At 42.4% G+C, this 16477-nt stretch overlaps 1 protein-coding gene across 3 annotated transcripts in view; it reads right to left on the minus strand.

The window, feature by feature from the left end:
• Positions 1 to 16477, minus strand: part of BMPER (BMP binding endothelial regulator) — a 157882-nt gene that overhangs the window by 36531 nt on the left and 104874 nt on the right. For all 3 annotated transcript variants that reach the window (XM_035128737.2, XM_060280577.1, XM_035128736.2), the window contains one exon: positions 15703 to 16039. In XM_035128737.2, coding sequence (XP_034984628.2) covers positions 15703 to 16039 — 337 coding nt within the window. The remainder of the gene's footprint in view (positions 1 to 15702; positions 16040 to 16477) is intronic.

A 16477-nucleotide genomic window follows, 5' to 3' on the forward strand; every position in this document is an offset into this window, starting at 1 on the left:
GAAGCCTAAAGTGCTATTTACATTAGGCATTCCATCCACCAGGTACATACACCATTGTGATGTTTTTGGGAAAAGAGGAATGCGATTTGTTCATTCTCAACAAGTTATCATTAGGGAATATATTGACATATCTAGATAAACAGCTGGAGTTATAAAATCTGGACAATACATGTCCAATAAAATAAAGCAGTTTTCTAACAGCTACATCTGAGCAACCTGTCTGAACATCAATTCTTATTATTAATGTTTAAGTCATCAGCCACCATCACATTCCCTTTATAACATGCTATGCCCAAGTAAAATTAACGGCACATACAAGATGGCTTGTGGTTTTCACTATTCAATTAAAGCATACCTTCTTCTGGAAAATTTCAGTTTGCAAAGCAAGTGGGATCAGTTCCTTGTTATTAATGTGAAAGTGTTTTGCTTAAAGCAGTCTTTGCCAACCCGGTGCCCTCCAGATATTTTGAACTACAAATCCCATCAACCTGGTGCTGGCTGGAGCTGATGGAAGTTGCAGTCCAAAACGTCTGAAAGACATTAGGTTGACAAAAGCTGACTTAAAGGATGCAGAGAAAAATCCAATTTCTTAAAGAGGAAGTAAGCAAACTTCCAATAAAATAATAGACCAATAAACACTCGGCTATTATGTGTTCTAAATCATCATCATTATTATTATTTAGCTTGTTAAATATAGCAGCTGTCATCTGCACTGAAGACAATGGAGTATAGTGAGATAAACTTCCAGAAAGAGTGTGGAACATCAACTGCAATGTTTATTTGAAGCTTACAGTAGAACAGCCATGATTTTGTACTAAAAGCCACCAGTTTGGAAGAAACCTTTGGCATTAGGTCATGTATGCACTTGGGATGTTTGTGTATTCTGTTTATTTTTTGAACAGAAATGCAACTCCCAGGACAGACCCTGAGTTTTCCTGAATTAACACAGTAGTCCCGGATTTCCCTCCCATGAGTCCTGTATAAATTAATTAATAGTTGTAGACCACCTAAAAAGGCAAAGCATAAATAACAGACAGGCTTACCTTCTCTGCCACGGAGCCTTCCCTCTTCTACATTTTTTTTTTGAAACAAATATAAATATTCAGTTCCTATTCCAAACACTCACTGTCTTTGTAAACTGCATGGTACACTTGAGAGCTGACATACAAAAAGCAGCTGCTGGAATAACTTAACATTTAAAACAGTTCTCTCTTTAAAAGAGTCTTAAGAGAAGTGGCTTGATATTAATTTTCACAACCTGGATTTGTAGGGCTAAGCATTACACCAGTTGTACATGGGAATGAAAACTGGATCCTGCCTCAGCTTCAATATTCGCATTTCAATTTTATCCAACCATTTTAATTTCAGACACTTTAGCCACTGAATACAATGGCAACGGCATAAAGGCTCAGGTTTTTTTTATGGGTCTACTCTTGCTATTTTTCTCTTCCTCGTAGCCAGAAGTTGTATTCCGTTCCTCACACATGCCTTATCAATTATTCTCTTAATTTATTACCCAACCAACACTATAAGATCCCAGGGTGGGTTACAACAATTTAAAATGTAACATTAAAAACAGTTTAAAATAACTTACAGTCACACAAATATGGTGGGTCATAAAAGCATACACCTCAGAGGTATATTCAGCATTTGTCAAAAACTGTAAAGCAAAGTTGCCAGAATCACCTCTGTGAGGGCAAATCTACAACTTAGGGGTTGTCAGAGAATGTCCTTTTCTGGGCCGCTACCCAGAAGCTACTGAGGGCAGTGGAACGATCAAGATAATCCCCTCTTTTGATCTTAACACCCAAAAGGGTCTGTAGGAAGGAAGGGGTCTTTCAGATATTTGGTGCCCAAGTCATTTCGGGCTTAAAACACTTAAGTGAGCACCTTGAATTGGATCTAGAAATGAACTAGCAACTAACGCAGCTGTTTTACAACACTTCCGTGAGACCTAAATGGAACTGCAATACCTCAAGGACCACCTCTCTCAATATGAACCGACCCGGACCCTGCTACCATCATCTGAGGTTCTTCTTTGTGGTGGGTGGCAATAGGAGAGCAGGCCTTTTCTTTGGTGGCTTCCCACTTGTGGAATGTTCTCCCCAGGGAGGCTCGCCTGGCTCCTTCATTACATATCTTTAGGCGCCAGGCAAAAACCCAACCCTTTGGCTAATTAAACGATCTATGGCCACATGACCCGGAAGCTGTTTGCGGACAAACGCTGGTTCCCTTGGCCTGTAGAGCAAGATGAGCGCCGCAACCCCAGAGTCGTCCGTGACTAGACCTAGCGGTTAGGGGTACCTTTACCTTTTATGGCCTTTTAAAACTGCGTGAGGGGGGCATTGTTTTTGTTTGTTTTTATATTATGTATATTATGTGGTTTTGTGGTTTTATATTGTAAACCGCCTGTGATCCTCAGATGAAGAGCAGTATAGAAATTAAATTAACAACAACAACCACAACAACAAACAAACAACCCCAGTTGCTGCATTTTGGAGTAACTGAAAATTCCAAGTCATCTTCAAAGGCAGAACCACATACAGAACACTGTGAAAAGCCAATCTGTAAGTTATCACAGCATGGAGTACAGCAACTAAGTAATTTTTGTCCAAAAGGAGCTGCTGATGGGGAAACAGGCAGAGCTGGTAAAAGGCACTCCCGGCCACTGAGACCACCTGAGTCTCCACTGACTTTATTGATTCTGGGGACACCTGCAAGCTGTTGATCTGCTGCTTCCAAGGGTCTGTAGCCCTGTACAGAGCAGGCTGTCTCCACATCCCCCAGACATGAGAACTCAGAACACGTAACACTTCTGTCTTCTCAGGATTTGGCTTCATTTTTGGGGGGGCCTCTCTCAGTTCAGATGGAAAAAGATAGAGTGGGTGCCATGCGTATATTGACAATTCTTCACTCCAAACCTCCCGGTAACAGCATGGAGGACAAGATGGAACCCTGTGGGATACCACCGGACACAATTCCCATGACATCATGCCATGCCTCCCCGTAACAACTTCAGTCTTTCCTAAGTTATACGTTAAAGGTAAAGGACCCCTGACAGTTAGGTCGTGTCACGAGCGACTCTGGGGTTGTGGCGCTCATCTCGCTTTACTGGCCGAGGGAGCTGGCGTTTGTCCGCAGACAGTTTTTCCGAGTCGTGTGGCCAGCATGACTAAGCTGCTTCTGGTGAAACCAAAGCAGTGCACGGAAATGCCATTTACCTTCCCGCTGGAGCGGTACCTGTTTATCTACTTGCACTTTGACATGCTTTCGAACTGCTAGGTTGCCAGGAGCTGGGACCGAGCAACAGGAGCTCACCCCATCGAGAGGATTCGAATCGCCGACCTTCTGATCGGCAAGCCCAAGGCTCAGCGGTTTACACCACAGCGCCACCCGTGCCCTAAGTTATAAGTTACTATAGTGCTAATGTAATCAGAAGGTAAGCTGCATAGGTGCCAAGTTCCGGATTGAAAAATCCGGGATCAGCAGTGGCGCGGCACCGGAAGTCACTTCTACGCACTTCCGGACATGCGTAGAAGCGGCTTCCGATGCCGCTCTGCCCATTTCTAAAATGTCCGCAGCGCCAGAAGTCGCTTCTACGCATGTCCGGAAGTGTGTAGAAGTGACTTCCGGTGCCGGCGCAGCACCAGAAGAACATGGCCGCCGGCAGGAGCTCCGTAATCCAGGGGAATACGGGGTATTTTGCCATTCGGGACTCACTTAGCTTGACATTATTGATAGAAAAAAATAAATAAACTCAATGAAATATTTATTTATTTCTATCAATAATGTCAAGCTAAGTAGCTAGGTCATCAATAATTCTAAGAAGGATTTCCTGTATTTTGTGCCTTAATTCCATCATTTGGCATACTCAATACGTATTTTATTTCAGACAGAGTATGTTCTTCTTTTAAATTTCCTACCAGAGAATTGAACTGACCTAACAATAAGTTAAGTCCAAAACAGATCAATCAGGGATTACCAACAGCTTCTAAGAGTCACTTAGTAAAAAATCATAATGTTTAAGTTGATCCTATGTGATTTTTCTTTTGCCTCCATCCTCCCCGAACGCCACTAAGTAATCCCTATCTCGCTCCAATGCCCCAAAAGGCATTTAACTCTGTAGTCCATAGCAATATTTCTGAAAGATATATATTTGCTTTGGAAAGAGATCCAACTACATGGCAGACATTTTTCAAAACCTCTTCACAGGGAATGATACCCTAAGGTTCTCTGCAAAGGTACTCTCTTCCCTTCAATTCTCTTCCAACTTGCACAGATTTGAAGCTTATGCTATAATATCAAGACACTTGGGCTATTTCTCAGGAAGAAAGTATAAACATTTCCAGTAAGAGGAATTCATATAAATCCGTTTCCCAAATGGTGCTTCAGCTGTTTTGGGTTGTAAAGCTTAAATGAGAAAACAAAGAAAGCTATCTCTCAGTCCCTTAGCTTCTCCAATACACAGGCAGACATACCCAGAGTACACAGCATTTATTTAAGGGCTGAAGAACCACTCTGGCAAAATCATATAGGTCTGGAGTTTAACAACAGCGATTCCCTACAGTCAGTATAGGCTGAAGTGTAAACCCAGTCACACCAACACACTCTTCTTCTGTTTAGTCACTGAATCTTCAAATCCAATCAGTCAGGTCACGAAGGAAAAAATCTCCCCTCAGGCCCTATGAATCTGAAAGCCAGCAGCAGCCCACAGGAAAAGCAAATGAGCAGATATAAGCTGTTTACCATGCTATTATTTGGGAATATATATTTGAATTCTACTGCAGTTCAGCTACACGTTACATTTTTAGGTGTACACCTACGATCTTTAAGTGTGCTAAAAATGTGACAAGCACGGATTAGGCCAGGGGTCAGCAAACTTTTTCAGCAGGGGGCCGGTCCACTGGCCCTCAGACCTTGTGGGGGGGCGGACTATATTTTTTGGGGGGGAGTTGAACGAATTCCTATGCCCCACAAATAACCCAGAGATGCATTTTAAATAAAAGGGCACATTCTACTCATGTAAAAACATGCTGATTCCTGGACCATCCGCGGGCCGGATTTAGAAGGCGATTGGGCCACATCTGGCCCCCGGGCCTTAGTTTGGGGACCCCTGGATTAGGCCTTAAGAAGTTAAGAACATAAGAAGAGTCTGCTGGGTCAAGTCAATGGCTGGTCTAGTCCAACATCTTGTTCTCATGGGGAGGAAGCTGTGGGGAACCTGCTAGCAGGATGCAATAACACCTTCCTCGCCTTTGGTTTGCTGGAAATGGTATTCAGAAAACTACAGCCTCCAATTGTGAGGGCAGAGCATAGCCATCACGGCCAGTTGCCACTGATAGCTTTTACCTGTATGAATTTGTCGAATCCTCTTTTCAAGCCATCCAAATTGGTGGCCATCGCTGCTTCCTGTGGGAGTCCATCCTTTCTTTTGTCTGTCCCCAAACCTCCAACATTCAGTTTCATTAGATGTTCACAAATTCTAGCACTGAGGGAAGCAGAAAAACTTCACCCACTTTCTCCATGCCATGGATAATTTTGTTAAAACTTTTACCATGTTGCTTCTTACTCTCCTTTTCTCTAAAATGCCCTCAATGCTGCAACCTTTCTGCATAGACATTAGGAAGTCTGCCACTTAGTGGAGTAGTCTAAAAAACGCTTGCTAATCTGCACACCTTGAGTGAAAGTTCCCTTTTTTTAAAAGAAGAAATGATAAGGTATAATAATGTGTTATTTTGTGATAGAGGGGGTTTTGTATGTAGTCAATGTGGGTGTTTCTACCCTCATTTTGTGTGCAGCCGAACGAAAAAGCCCTAGTGCTATGCTCACAATGGGAAAAGGGGAGAGTGTGTGCTACTGAGCACTCTGTTGCCAATGCTGTGTTCCCTATGGATGAAAGAAACCTTCTCCAACCAGGATCCCACCAGATGTTTTGGACTAAAACTCCCAACAGCCCTAGCAAGCATGGCTAAAGCTCAGGTATGATGGGAACTGTAGCTGAACAACATCTGGAGAACGCCAGTTTGAAGAAGCCTGGGCGATAGTCAAGCCTAGGTGTAACTGACAGAGTGGAATATGCTTCAACTGAAAACTACGTGACTGCTACAGTGTTCTTGCAGAGTATATAACTATTGCCTCCTGGAAACAGGGACTCCTGGTCCTAATGAGGCTGCGAGCTCATCTGTTTTCTTGGAGACTAGATATAGCCATTGCTTTGTAAAAGTTTGAGATTTCAAATCCTCTCTCAGCCATGACACTCACTGAGTGGTCTTGGCCACCTCCATCCTTGGAGGCTGGATGGCCATCTGTCATGCATGCTTTAGCCAAGATTCTTGCATTGCAGGGGGTTGGACTAGATGGCCCTTGGGTGTCTTCCAACTCAAAGATTCTGTGGCATGTTATGAACCTCTGCCCTAGTCTACTTAGGCAAGTGAGGGTAAAGTAGTGTAAAGAATTGTAAAGCAGGGTTTTCTGTGTTTTTTAAAACTGATCATTGCTCTAGCAACTGCTAGTAATAAATAGGACATTAATGCAAGCATCACAACCAAAGGACTGGATCCATACTAAGTTGGTTGGCCCTGTTTTTGGTGCCTGATATTTTATTATGTTTTTATATGTGTTGGAAGAAGCCCAAAGAGGCTGGGGAATAATAATAATAATAATAATAATAATAATAATAATAATAATAATAATAAATTATTATTATTATATAGCTAACTTGTTGCATTGATTTCAATGGGCTATGATTTAAACAAACTTAGGCTGTTACTGGCGGAGAATTATGGAAGTCTAAAACATCTGGAGGGCTCCAGCTTGGGGAAGGCTGGCCTGATGCATGAGGAGAAAGCCACCAGGACCACGAATCTTGCTGGAAGTGTATCTATGTGACAGGCAATGGCAATTTAGAACGGGGTCCCCAAACTTACCCGGCTTCAGGCCAGTGCCCACCGCGCCAATCGTGTGGCGGGCCGGAGAGTGCGCAAGAGCGCACACCCATACGCGTGCACACACGCTATTTCCGGCACACTTCTGGGTTGGAGGAGCGCCAGAAATAGCTTGTGCGCATGTGCATGGGCCTCCTCCGACCCAGAAGTGTGCCGGAAATGATGCTTGCGCATGTGCACAAGCTGTTTCCAATGCTCCAGTGGGTGGCCACGTGGCGCCATTAAGATTGGGCGACGTCAGGGGCCGCAGAAAAGAGCCTCGTGGGCCGCATTCGGCCCACGGGCCTTAGTTTGGGGAAGCCTGATTTAGAAGGAAGGTAGAGAATGCATCTGAGGGTTCAACTCACTGCATGCAGGCACCTAAAGAAGTACCAATTTCCCCTTGCTATGGCTGCCCAAACCTTTCTAAAAGTATTTCCCCCATGCCTATAGGGACCTACCCAAATGACCCTCTGAATTGCAGGCACATTCTTCAGACAGGGAGGGGCAGCAGATGCTTATGAAACATCAGACTCAGATTTCAATGACTCGTGTAATGAACCAAAAAGCTAGAGATTTCTGCTGGATAAAAATAACAAGCACACACAGTATAACTAGAGAGAGAGAGAGAGAGAGAGAGAGAGAGAGAGAGAGAGAGAGAGAGAGAGAGAGAGAGAGAGAGAGAGAGAGAGAGAGAGAGAGAGAGAGAGAGAATTGTGTGTTCCTGCTAGAAAACCATATCTACTTAATATAGAAACATGGTACCATTGTATAATTAGGGGAGACCAAAAGGAGCATTCCTGACATGCCATCTTTTTTAACCAAGAAGAACTTCTAAGTTCTAATTACAAAATAGTATGCTTCTTCATCTGGTTTCCCTATAAATTCTTTCCCAGCTCCTGAAGATCAACAACAAAAATCATTAGCTTCCCAAAGAGGGAGAGCGTAAAGTGGGTCACAGGGGAGATACACTATTCCTAGACTGGAAGGAAGCCATTGGGAGTCCCAGGTGAGTGATGTCTGTCCAGCGCTGCGGTCTTGTCAGAATCTGATGTCCCACCCGCACACCCTCCTTCTCAGCATCCCAGTCCCAGTACCTCAATGGGGAAAGAGACATCTGTGAATCCTCTGGCATAGTTTCAATGTTTTACAGCTGCAATAACCACAAACACAAAGGGGGGCAGTGGGTTTCCTCCAACTTCAAGTTTCCTGGGGTACTTCTATAAAACAATAAGTATAGTTCTCTGTACTACCGTATATGAAATACCTTATAATGGGCAGATGGTCATGGATATTCTGAAAAATACTAATCTGAGTTGAGCCCTGATATCACCTAACTGGCAAGCATAAAAGCCAATGGTATTGTTGGGTAGTTGAAAACATCTGTGACAGAAAATAATACTAAGGAGCGTTTTTAAACAAGAAGTAATTATAAATAGTCTCTATGAGCAGTACTGTGGAATCACGGAACCAAACTGTAGAAGTTGTAGGAGCGGTAGCTAAATGTTAAGTAAAAAACAACACCCCCTTAATGCTGGTGTGGTGTTTGAGTTGCCATATTTCAAACAGTGAAAATCTGGCCAGAAAAGTTGGGAAATTGGTAAAAACAGCACTGTCAACATGGGCTGCCAAACGTCCAGATTTTCTCGGGACATTTTACAGATTTCTGCCCGGATACGGCTGCCGACTGAAGTATTCCGGAAATGTCCGGGAAATCACAGAAGCATGGCAACCCCGGGTGGTGGTGTTATTTCATATGCAACCTGTAAAAAAAGCTGCTCAGGTATATGAAAGAGTGAGGGCAAAAATTAGTTTAAATTCATTATTCCTAGATAAACAGTTTATATATTCTAAAAGGGACTGCCAGGACCATATAATACCAGTCCTAAAAGATCTTCACTGGGTCCCAGCGCGTTTCCAAGCACAATTCAAAGTGTTGGTGCTGACATTTAAAGCCCAAAATGGCCTTGACCCAGTATACCTGAAGAAAGCATCTTCACCAGAATTGTTCAGCCTGGACACTGAGGCCCTCCTCTTCTGCTGGTTCCCTCACTGCGAGAAGTGAGGTTACAGGGAACCAGGCAGAGGGCCTTATCGGTAGTGGCGCCCGCCCTGTGGAACACCCTCCCACCAGATGTCAAGGAAATAAACAACTATCCGACTTTTAGAAGACATCTGAAGGCAGCCCTGTTTAGGAATTTTTTTTAAGTTTTGATGTTTTGTCGTGTTTCTACTATTCTGCTGAGAGCCGCACAGAGTGGCTGAAAAAACCCAGTCAGATGGGCGTATAAATAAATAAAAATTATTATTATTATTATTATTATTATTATTATTATTATTATTATTACATAGATTCCTAGGTATTTAAAACACTCCATATCCTGAAGGCACCACAGATAAAGAGTTGCATAAAGCAAATTCTACTTCACTGCATGAGTCTGAATTACCAATCTTGTATAGAGGTTCCTGGGACTAAGCTTCACTGAATTCAATGGGAATTACTTCTATTCTGTACTCAGGATTGGCTGTAGACTTGCATGTGCACTCCAGGTGTCAGTCAGGCTTATGTTTGGGGCATAGAGGGTGAGGCAGAATCAAGGGGGAATGCCCTACATTACTGTGTTCCTCTCAAAGGCTAGGGCATATTCCAGATCTTCCTGCTTAGTTTTAGTCTGGATATTTTCTAGATTAGTGGAAACGTTGTATGTCTCCATTCATGCATCCTTAAATGCTAGTTATTTTTCCACAGCGGCCTCTTTTTCTAACAGTGTGTCTCTTGTTACACTGGATTATTTAAGACAGATAAATTAATTGCATTTGCATCGTACCAAATGTGCTTCAGAAACGGATTACATTAAATGAGGCCAACTAGCCCGTTGCCTATCAGCTTTTACTTTTCTATGTCTGGATGGAGGTGATTAAAAAGCAATGCAGCTTTTAAAAAAACAAGGTACTGTATGTGACTTTCTTCTATGCCAATGAACATACTATTTAACCATTGTAATTAATGTGCACTTGGTAGCCTTTAACGGATTTAAAAAAGAAAAAGAAAAATACCTCCATTGGTGGGGACGTCTTAACAAGAGACTGTTCCATATAAAGTCTCAATTAGATTTCTTAATTTGGGAGTAATTGTTGCAGTCACATTAACTGGAGTATTGCCATAAGGCACGCAAATAGGTATTTTAAAGACTAAAATTTCAGCATTTGAATATTAATTTTAACAATGAAATTCAAAAAAATATTGAGGGAAGTTTCAAACATTCAGGCTACCTTCCACTTGTGGCCCACTTTCCTTCTCCCCCTCCTCTCCTTTGCTAACAACTTGTACTAGAATTTTGCACACCCATTTTCTACACATTACCCTATCAGTGGACGAGCACTTCCCTGAAGTCTGATCCCACAGCACCGGGGAGTGTGTGCAACTGTCACAAGTCACAACCGTGTATGGTGTCATCATAAGAGTCTGCCCTGCCAATGGTGACTCTACCACCTGACAACCCGAATCAACACAGGGAGTACATGCTAGTGAATCTGAAGGTGTTACCTTTGGCAATACTTCCAAAAAATTCCGTTTGCAGAGAGACTTTGTCTGTGGAGCGTCATATAGACACAGCCATGCATGTTCAGGTTACTGATAAAATATGGTCTGCATTTAGTTGTTACTGGCTCACCATCAAGCAAGTAGATTTACTGTGGGGTAGATCTGCTCATGAATATACCTGACAGGAAGTGGAACAGCACATACAGGAGGAGGTAGGTAGGGAACCCACACCATGTCCTTAAAAGTACCGTAGTCTAATAAGGACGCTCTGGCTAAATAGAATAATGAGTAGACTGTAAAGGAGAGTCTAAACTTGTAATGCAACCACTGGTTATAGTTTGAAAAGGAACTAGAAGTTGTACCTCTTCCTTACATGGTGCCACTGTTCCTCGGGCACTTTTCAAACAACCTGCAACTCAAAATTTTAGTTTTGCACACATAAACGTTAACCCAAATAGCAGTATTGCTGTATGCTTTGGATTCCTAAATACGGAATAAATCACAACTCAAGAAAAGAATCTTAAAACTGAAGTTAAGATGTCATCACGGAAATTGCATTTTTAACACAATGTCATTAGGTGGCTGAAATGCTTGGTCGATTGCCTTTTTTGGTATTTCAGAACGTATCATAATTTTAAATGTTCTTGCACAGATATATTTCTCAGAAAACTTATCAACAATAGATCTCTTAAAAAGCACTGTAGTGAAAATTAAGAGAGTGTTGATGATCTGGATAAAAATGGCTCAGTGTTTCTGCACAGGTTTCAAACAGAAAACATTGGAATGGAAAGAAAGCAACGGGCCTGCCAAAAATCCTGCAATCTACAGAATGTTCCTTCTTTCATAACACATTAAATCTGCAGAACAACTCAACCTCCAGAAATCAACCCGGGGCAAGGCGATGATGCTCACCTCATTTTCATACAATGCTATGAAGTTTGCGGTCCAAAAGTCAATTATGTGCAAACCTACACTTTTTAACCATTTTAGGAAGAGCCCGCTGGATCAGGCCAATGGCTCCTCAAATCCAACATCCTGTTCTCATAATGGCCAACAGATGCCCATGGAAGCTCAGCAAGCAGGACCTGAACACAACCACATTCTACCACCTATGATTCGGAGAAACTGCCATTTGGAGGCTTACCGCCTCTGATAGTGGATGCAGAACACAGTGTGGCCAGTACCCACAGATGCCTTATCATCCATGAATTTGCCTAATCCTCTTTTAAAGTTGGTGGTCATCACTTCCACTTGTAGTTGTAACTCTGCAGTGTATGTGGAGCAGCACTTCCTTTTGTCAGTCCCGAATCTTCCAACCTACAGCTTCAATGGATGCTCACAAGTTCTAATATTATTTGAGAGGCAGAAAGACCTTTCCCCACCTATCTTTTCCCCTCCAGACAGAATTTTGTACACCTCTGTAATGTCCCCTCTTGCTTGACATTTGTTAGGGACCGTGCTGACAAGGGATGAACTGAGGAGGAATAGTGAGAGTCTCCCCCTCCCCCTGCTCAGGATCCTGAATCTTTCCAGGAGCAGTGGGACACTACAGTGGTACCTTGCTTCTCAAACGCCTTGGTTCTCAAACAACTTGTAACCCAAACACTGCAAACCTGGAAGTAAGTGTTTCGGTTTACAAACTTTTTCCAGAAGCCGAACATGCTCCGTTTTGAGTGTTATGCTTCCATTTTGAGTGCCACACTTCTGTTTTGAGTGTTACGCTGAGGTCTGCCTGTTTTTGCTATTTATTTTGCATTTCTGTTTTTGCGAACCTTTTTCATTTTGTTTTTGTGACTGTGTGGAACCCAGTCCAGCTACTGATGGACTGATTGTGTGACTGCAGTACATTGTTTATTGCTTTCATTTTATGGATCAATGGTCTCGTTATTAACAAAATAAAAATAAAATAGAAAACTCAACAGTCCTCCCCTCACTGTGGTTCCCCAGTGGCTGGTATTCAGAGGTATGGTGTGTCTGATCCTGGTCATTGAGAGCCATATCCTCCAGGAATTTGTCTAACATCATTTTCAAACCGCCAGAGCTTGTGGCTGGTTTTCCTTTTCTCCCAACCCCGCTGCACCTGCCAGTGAAATCCATAATTCTAGAACCAGACTTGTCCAACAAAGCTGCATGGCGAGAGATTGAGGACAGGCAAAAAGGAAGTACTTTGGAATTTATTACAAATTTAGTGGTGATCAGCTGATCTGCTATGTGGCCAGCTTATATATATATATATATATATATATATATATATATATATATATATATATATAGTTTTTTTAAAAAAGGGATCAGATAAATTGGCATTTGGCTGACCACTGTAGACAGGGCCGGATTTAGGTTTGATGAGGCCCTAAGCTACTGAAGGTAATGGGGCCCTTTATAGGTCCAGCTGTCCTTTGTCAACAACAGATTGTTGCTGTTTTTTGTGTTGAATGTATGCTATATGGAAATGAGCAAACCAGTGATATTTTAGGGAGCAGGCTAGCAGGCGGGGCCCATTACTTACATCATAGGAGCCTACATAACACAAAACACTGTTGCTGTATGTAGGTTTTATTTTATTTGTTTTTTATCTTATATTTTGGAAATTTACATCCAATTTTTTTCCCTTTAATCTTTTTGGGGGGGCCCAAGAAAGTGGGGCGCTAAGCTATAGCTTGTTTAGCTTATATGTAAATCTGACACTGACTGTAGATAACAGGATGCTGGGTAAAATGGACCTTCTTCTGATCAAGCAGGGCCTGGATTTTTCTTTTTAAAGTCCTAAATGGTTTAGCAATAGTGTACTCTTTGAAGTAAAGCACCTAATCTTCAGAAGACGTAACCTTTACAAAAATTCTGGCCATGTGTAATTTTATTTTCTATTGTGGAAAGAATAAACTAGCCACGGTAACCTTTGCACATCATTTTTTGCTGTGATGTTTGGTATCTGCCTTTGCCAAGATATAAATCACTTTTGTTCCTGGTGTCAAGAAATTTAGTACACTAAATTAATCATAAGAACCTTAAGAAGAGGAAATGGGGGGAACTCCCCATTATGGAAAGAAAAGAGCAGATGCTGTGCTTGATGAAATAAAGCCCGATTCCTCCGTACCTGGTCCTCATTTCCAGTTTTCATCACTTACCTGTGAAAAATGGCAGAAGTAAAATTGAACTATTGCTGAAATATAGGCAACAGTTCTCCCTTGCATAAGCATTCCAAATGCTCTTTGTTGATCTAGGCCAAGAGAGGAAAACAAAATACCACAAGTGCCACAAAATACCCTTTCTTCTTTTTTGGACTATACTTCACTAAGGGCATTGCTTCAGATTCAGTATATAATATATTGTGGTATTAATCTCATCCTTTGCACATATTTCAGCTCTCCAGTCTTCTGCACTATTGCAGTCTGAAGCTTAAGAGTTGCTTCTGTGTGTTGTGAACCCACGGTGCAGTGGCCTTTGTGTGGATAATGTGATTACGGGAGTGAGGCCAACCACCCAAATTATGCATTTTCCGTTCAATGGAATTCCAGCTGCTTGGGGAGAAGCCATGTAGGTGGGGGGAAGTCTATATGATCATGCTATTCACAGGTGGGATCACATCATGTGCAAGCAACTCCCATGCTGTTGGCAGTATCTGTGAAGCCTTTGTCAAGGCTGGTTTGGGCCGAAGCCATTAGGGAGTAATAACACACATGAATTTCCCCAGGTGCCCTTTAGCATCCAGAAGTGCAATATTCTTTGTGCAGTCGTAACACTCTTTATGGCAATCATATGTATATTCCTTGTCTAGACCAAAATAACAAGCAGTAAATGTGACATCAAGTGGGAGAAAACAGACTACTAACACTAAGCACTGGACACGCACTAGGGAGTCCTGATTTGTCATAACTCTTGGTATATATTCACTTATGAAACAAAAAAGTTGTACATTTGCTGGAAGATGGCTACATACGTGCTGAACAAGAAACAGAAAGTGATGTCCTCCTAGTTTGGACTTAGATGGTCCTAGATTTGATTTACCCTTTGTCATCCTAGCAGATAAAACTAATCTCAGAAAAGTATTTTTCATGGTTTATATTCAAATAAGCAAATCAGCACAACCACACTAAGCAGATCTGTTTTAAATGCTCACAGGGCGGGCTTGTGAATAGCAACTTGTCTGGTCCCCTCTGGTAAATAAGAATCCCAGCTAGGTGATCATTCAGGGAAGCTGCTATAAATTATCCATTATCATTTGAAAGCAATTTCATTTATAAACCTTCACCACCAATGACCATTAAATCATTTTTTCCACCCATCAGCATGCATAGCAATGTTTTCATGCTGTGAAGGCACAAATCCCTTTAGAAAATATATTGTGAACCTTTCAAAAGGATACTATTTAGTTTCAATTGGCTTTACAGAATAAACAAAATGTTTGAGAGAAGTATCAGCCAAGCTTTCTACCTCTTTTATGTCATTTGGGGTTGAGTTTTGAGTTTACCTTTAATAGGCAGTGTCAATTAGTTTCCTTGACAATGATGACTAAGGGACCCCTGACCATTAGGTCCAGTCGTGACTGACTCTGGGGTTGCGCGCTCATCTCGCATTATTGGCCGAGGGAGCCGGCGTATAGCTTCCAGGTCATGTGGCCAGCATGACAAAGCGGCATCTGGCGAACCAGAGCAGCACATGGAAACGCCGCTTACCTTCCCGCTGTAGCGGTTCCTATTTATCTACTTGCATTTTGACGTGCTTTCGAACTGCTAGGTTGGCAAGAGCTGGGACCGAACAACGGGAGCTCACCCCGTCACAGGGATTCGAACCGCCGACCTTCTGATCAGCAAGCCCTAGGCTCAGTGGTTTAACCACAGCGCCACCTGGGTCCCTCTATGATGACCACCCCTTGCTATTAATAGCATACTAGCCAATATCCAGTGTGAGCTTCCTCAGAGCAAATGGACTGTTGTTTAATAGCAAGTTTATTTATTTCCTACTTTGCTAAGCAAAAGTATTTTGGGACTAGTCAATCTTGGCTAACTTATTTGCATGGCTGCAATTTCAGTCCGATATACCTCAACAGTATTTCAAAACTGACACGAGGTGCATACATTTTGGCCCACTGTTGACTGAAATTACCCCTCTCTTTTGCCTTAAGGTACATAGCATAGTTACCATTCTTTACTAACTACTTTTGTAACCCTCTTCTCTCAACCTCTTTTTCATTTCCAGCGGATTTCTAGCAGGTTCTTGCTTTGCTAAGCTTACCGATAAAATGTAGTGTAGTCCACAGTTGAGTGGCACGTCTGAAAATCCCATGCTTTGAGTTTCTGGCATTCCCGATGGGCGCGGAGTTTCACTCTCACTGTTCCTTGGCACAGTTCTGGAAACTGTTTCTTTGGAGGGCGAGTACAGAATTCATTTGACTCCACACGCCACGACTCGGCAAAGTCATCCACATCAAACTTAAAATTCCCGTCGCCTCCGATCAGGTCATCTCTCTTGTGTCCATTGTAGTTGCCACATAGGCCACAGAGCCTGCCCTTAAGATGCGGTGGAGCCATGACTTCCACAAAGCTGTCTCCATCCCAAGAGATTTCCAGGCCTAAAAAAAAGAAAGCAATGTGAACATGTGCAGCTACCTTATATACTGAACTGGATCGTTGGACTATCAAGCCTAGCACTGGCTACTCTGGATAGCACCAGTTTGGAGGATTTCTAGTCCGAGATCTTTTAAACTGGAAATGCCAGGGCCTGAAACTGGAACCTAATGCATTCAAAGCATATGTTCTGCCATGGAGTTGTGCATATGTTCTACACACACCATAAGGCAGGTTAAAAAGTGAGAGGCAACTGCCTGCCCGCCCCCCAAAAAGAGGGCACACAGAACACTCCGCACTTATGTGCATTTAACGTGTTTATTCAGCAATGTAAATATAAATAATTTAATTAATTAAAAGGGGGGTGGAAAGAGGTTGTGTGTCCGGGGGTGAAAACTTTGGCAAGCCCACCAGCCATTGCACCCAATGTGTTTTGACCATAC

The sequence above is a fragment of the Zootoca vivipara genome, chromosome 12 (assembly GCF_963506605.1).
Source record: "Zootoca vivipara chromosome 12, rZooViv1.1, whole genome shotgun sequence".
NCBI classification, from domain to species: domain Eukaryota; kingdom Metazoa; phylum Chordata; class Lepidosauria; order Squamata; family Lacertidae; genus Zootoca; species Zootoca vivipara.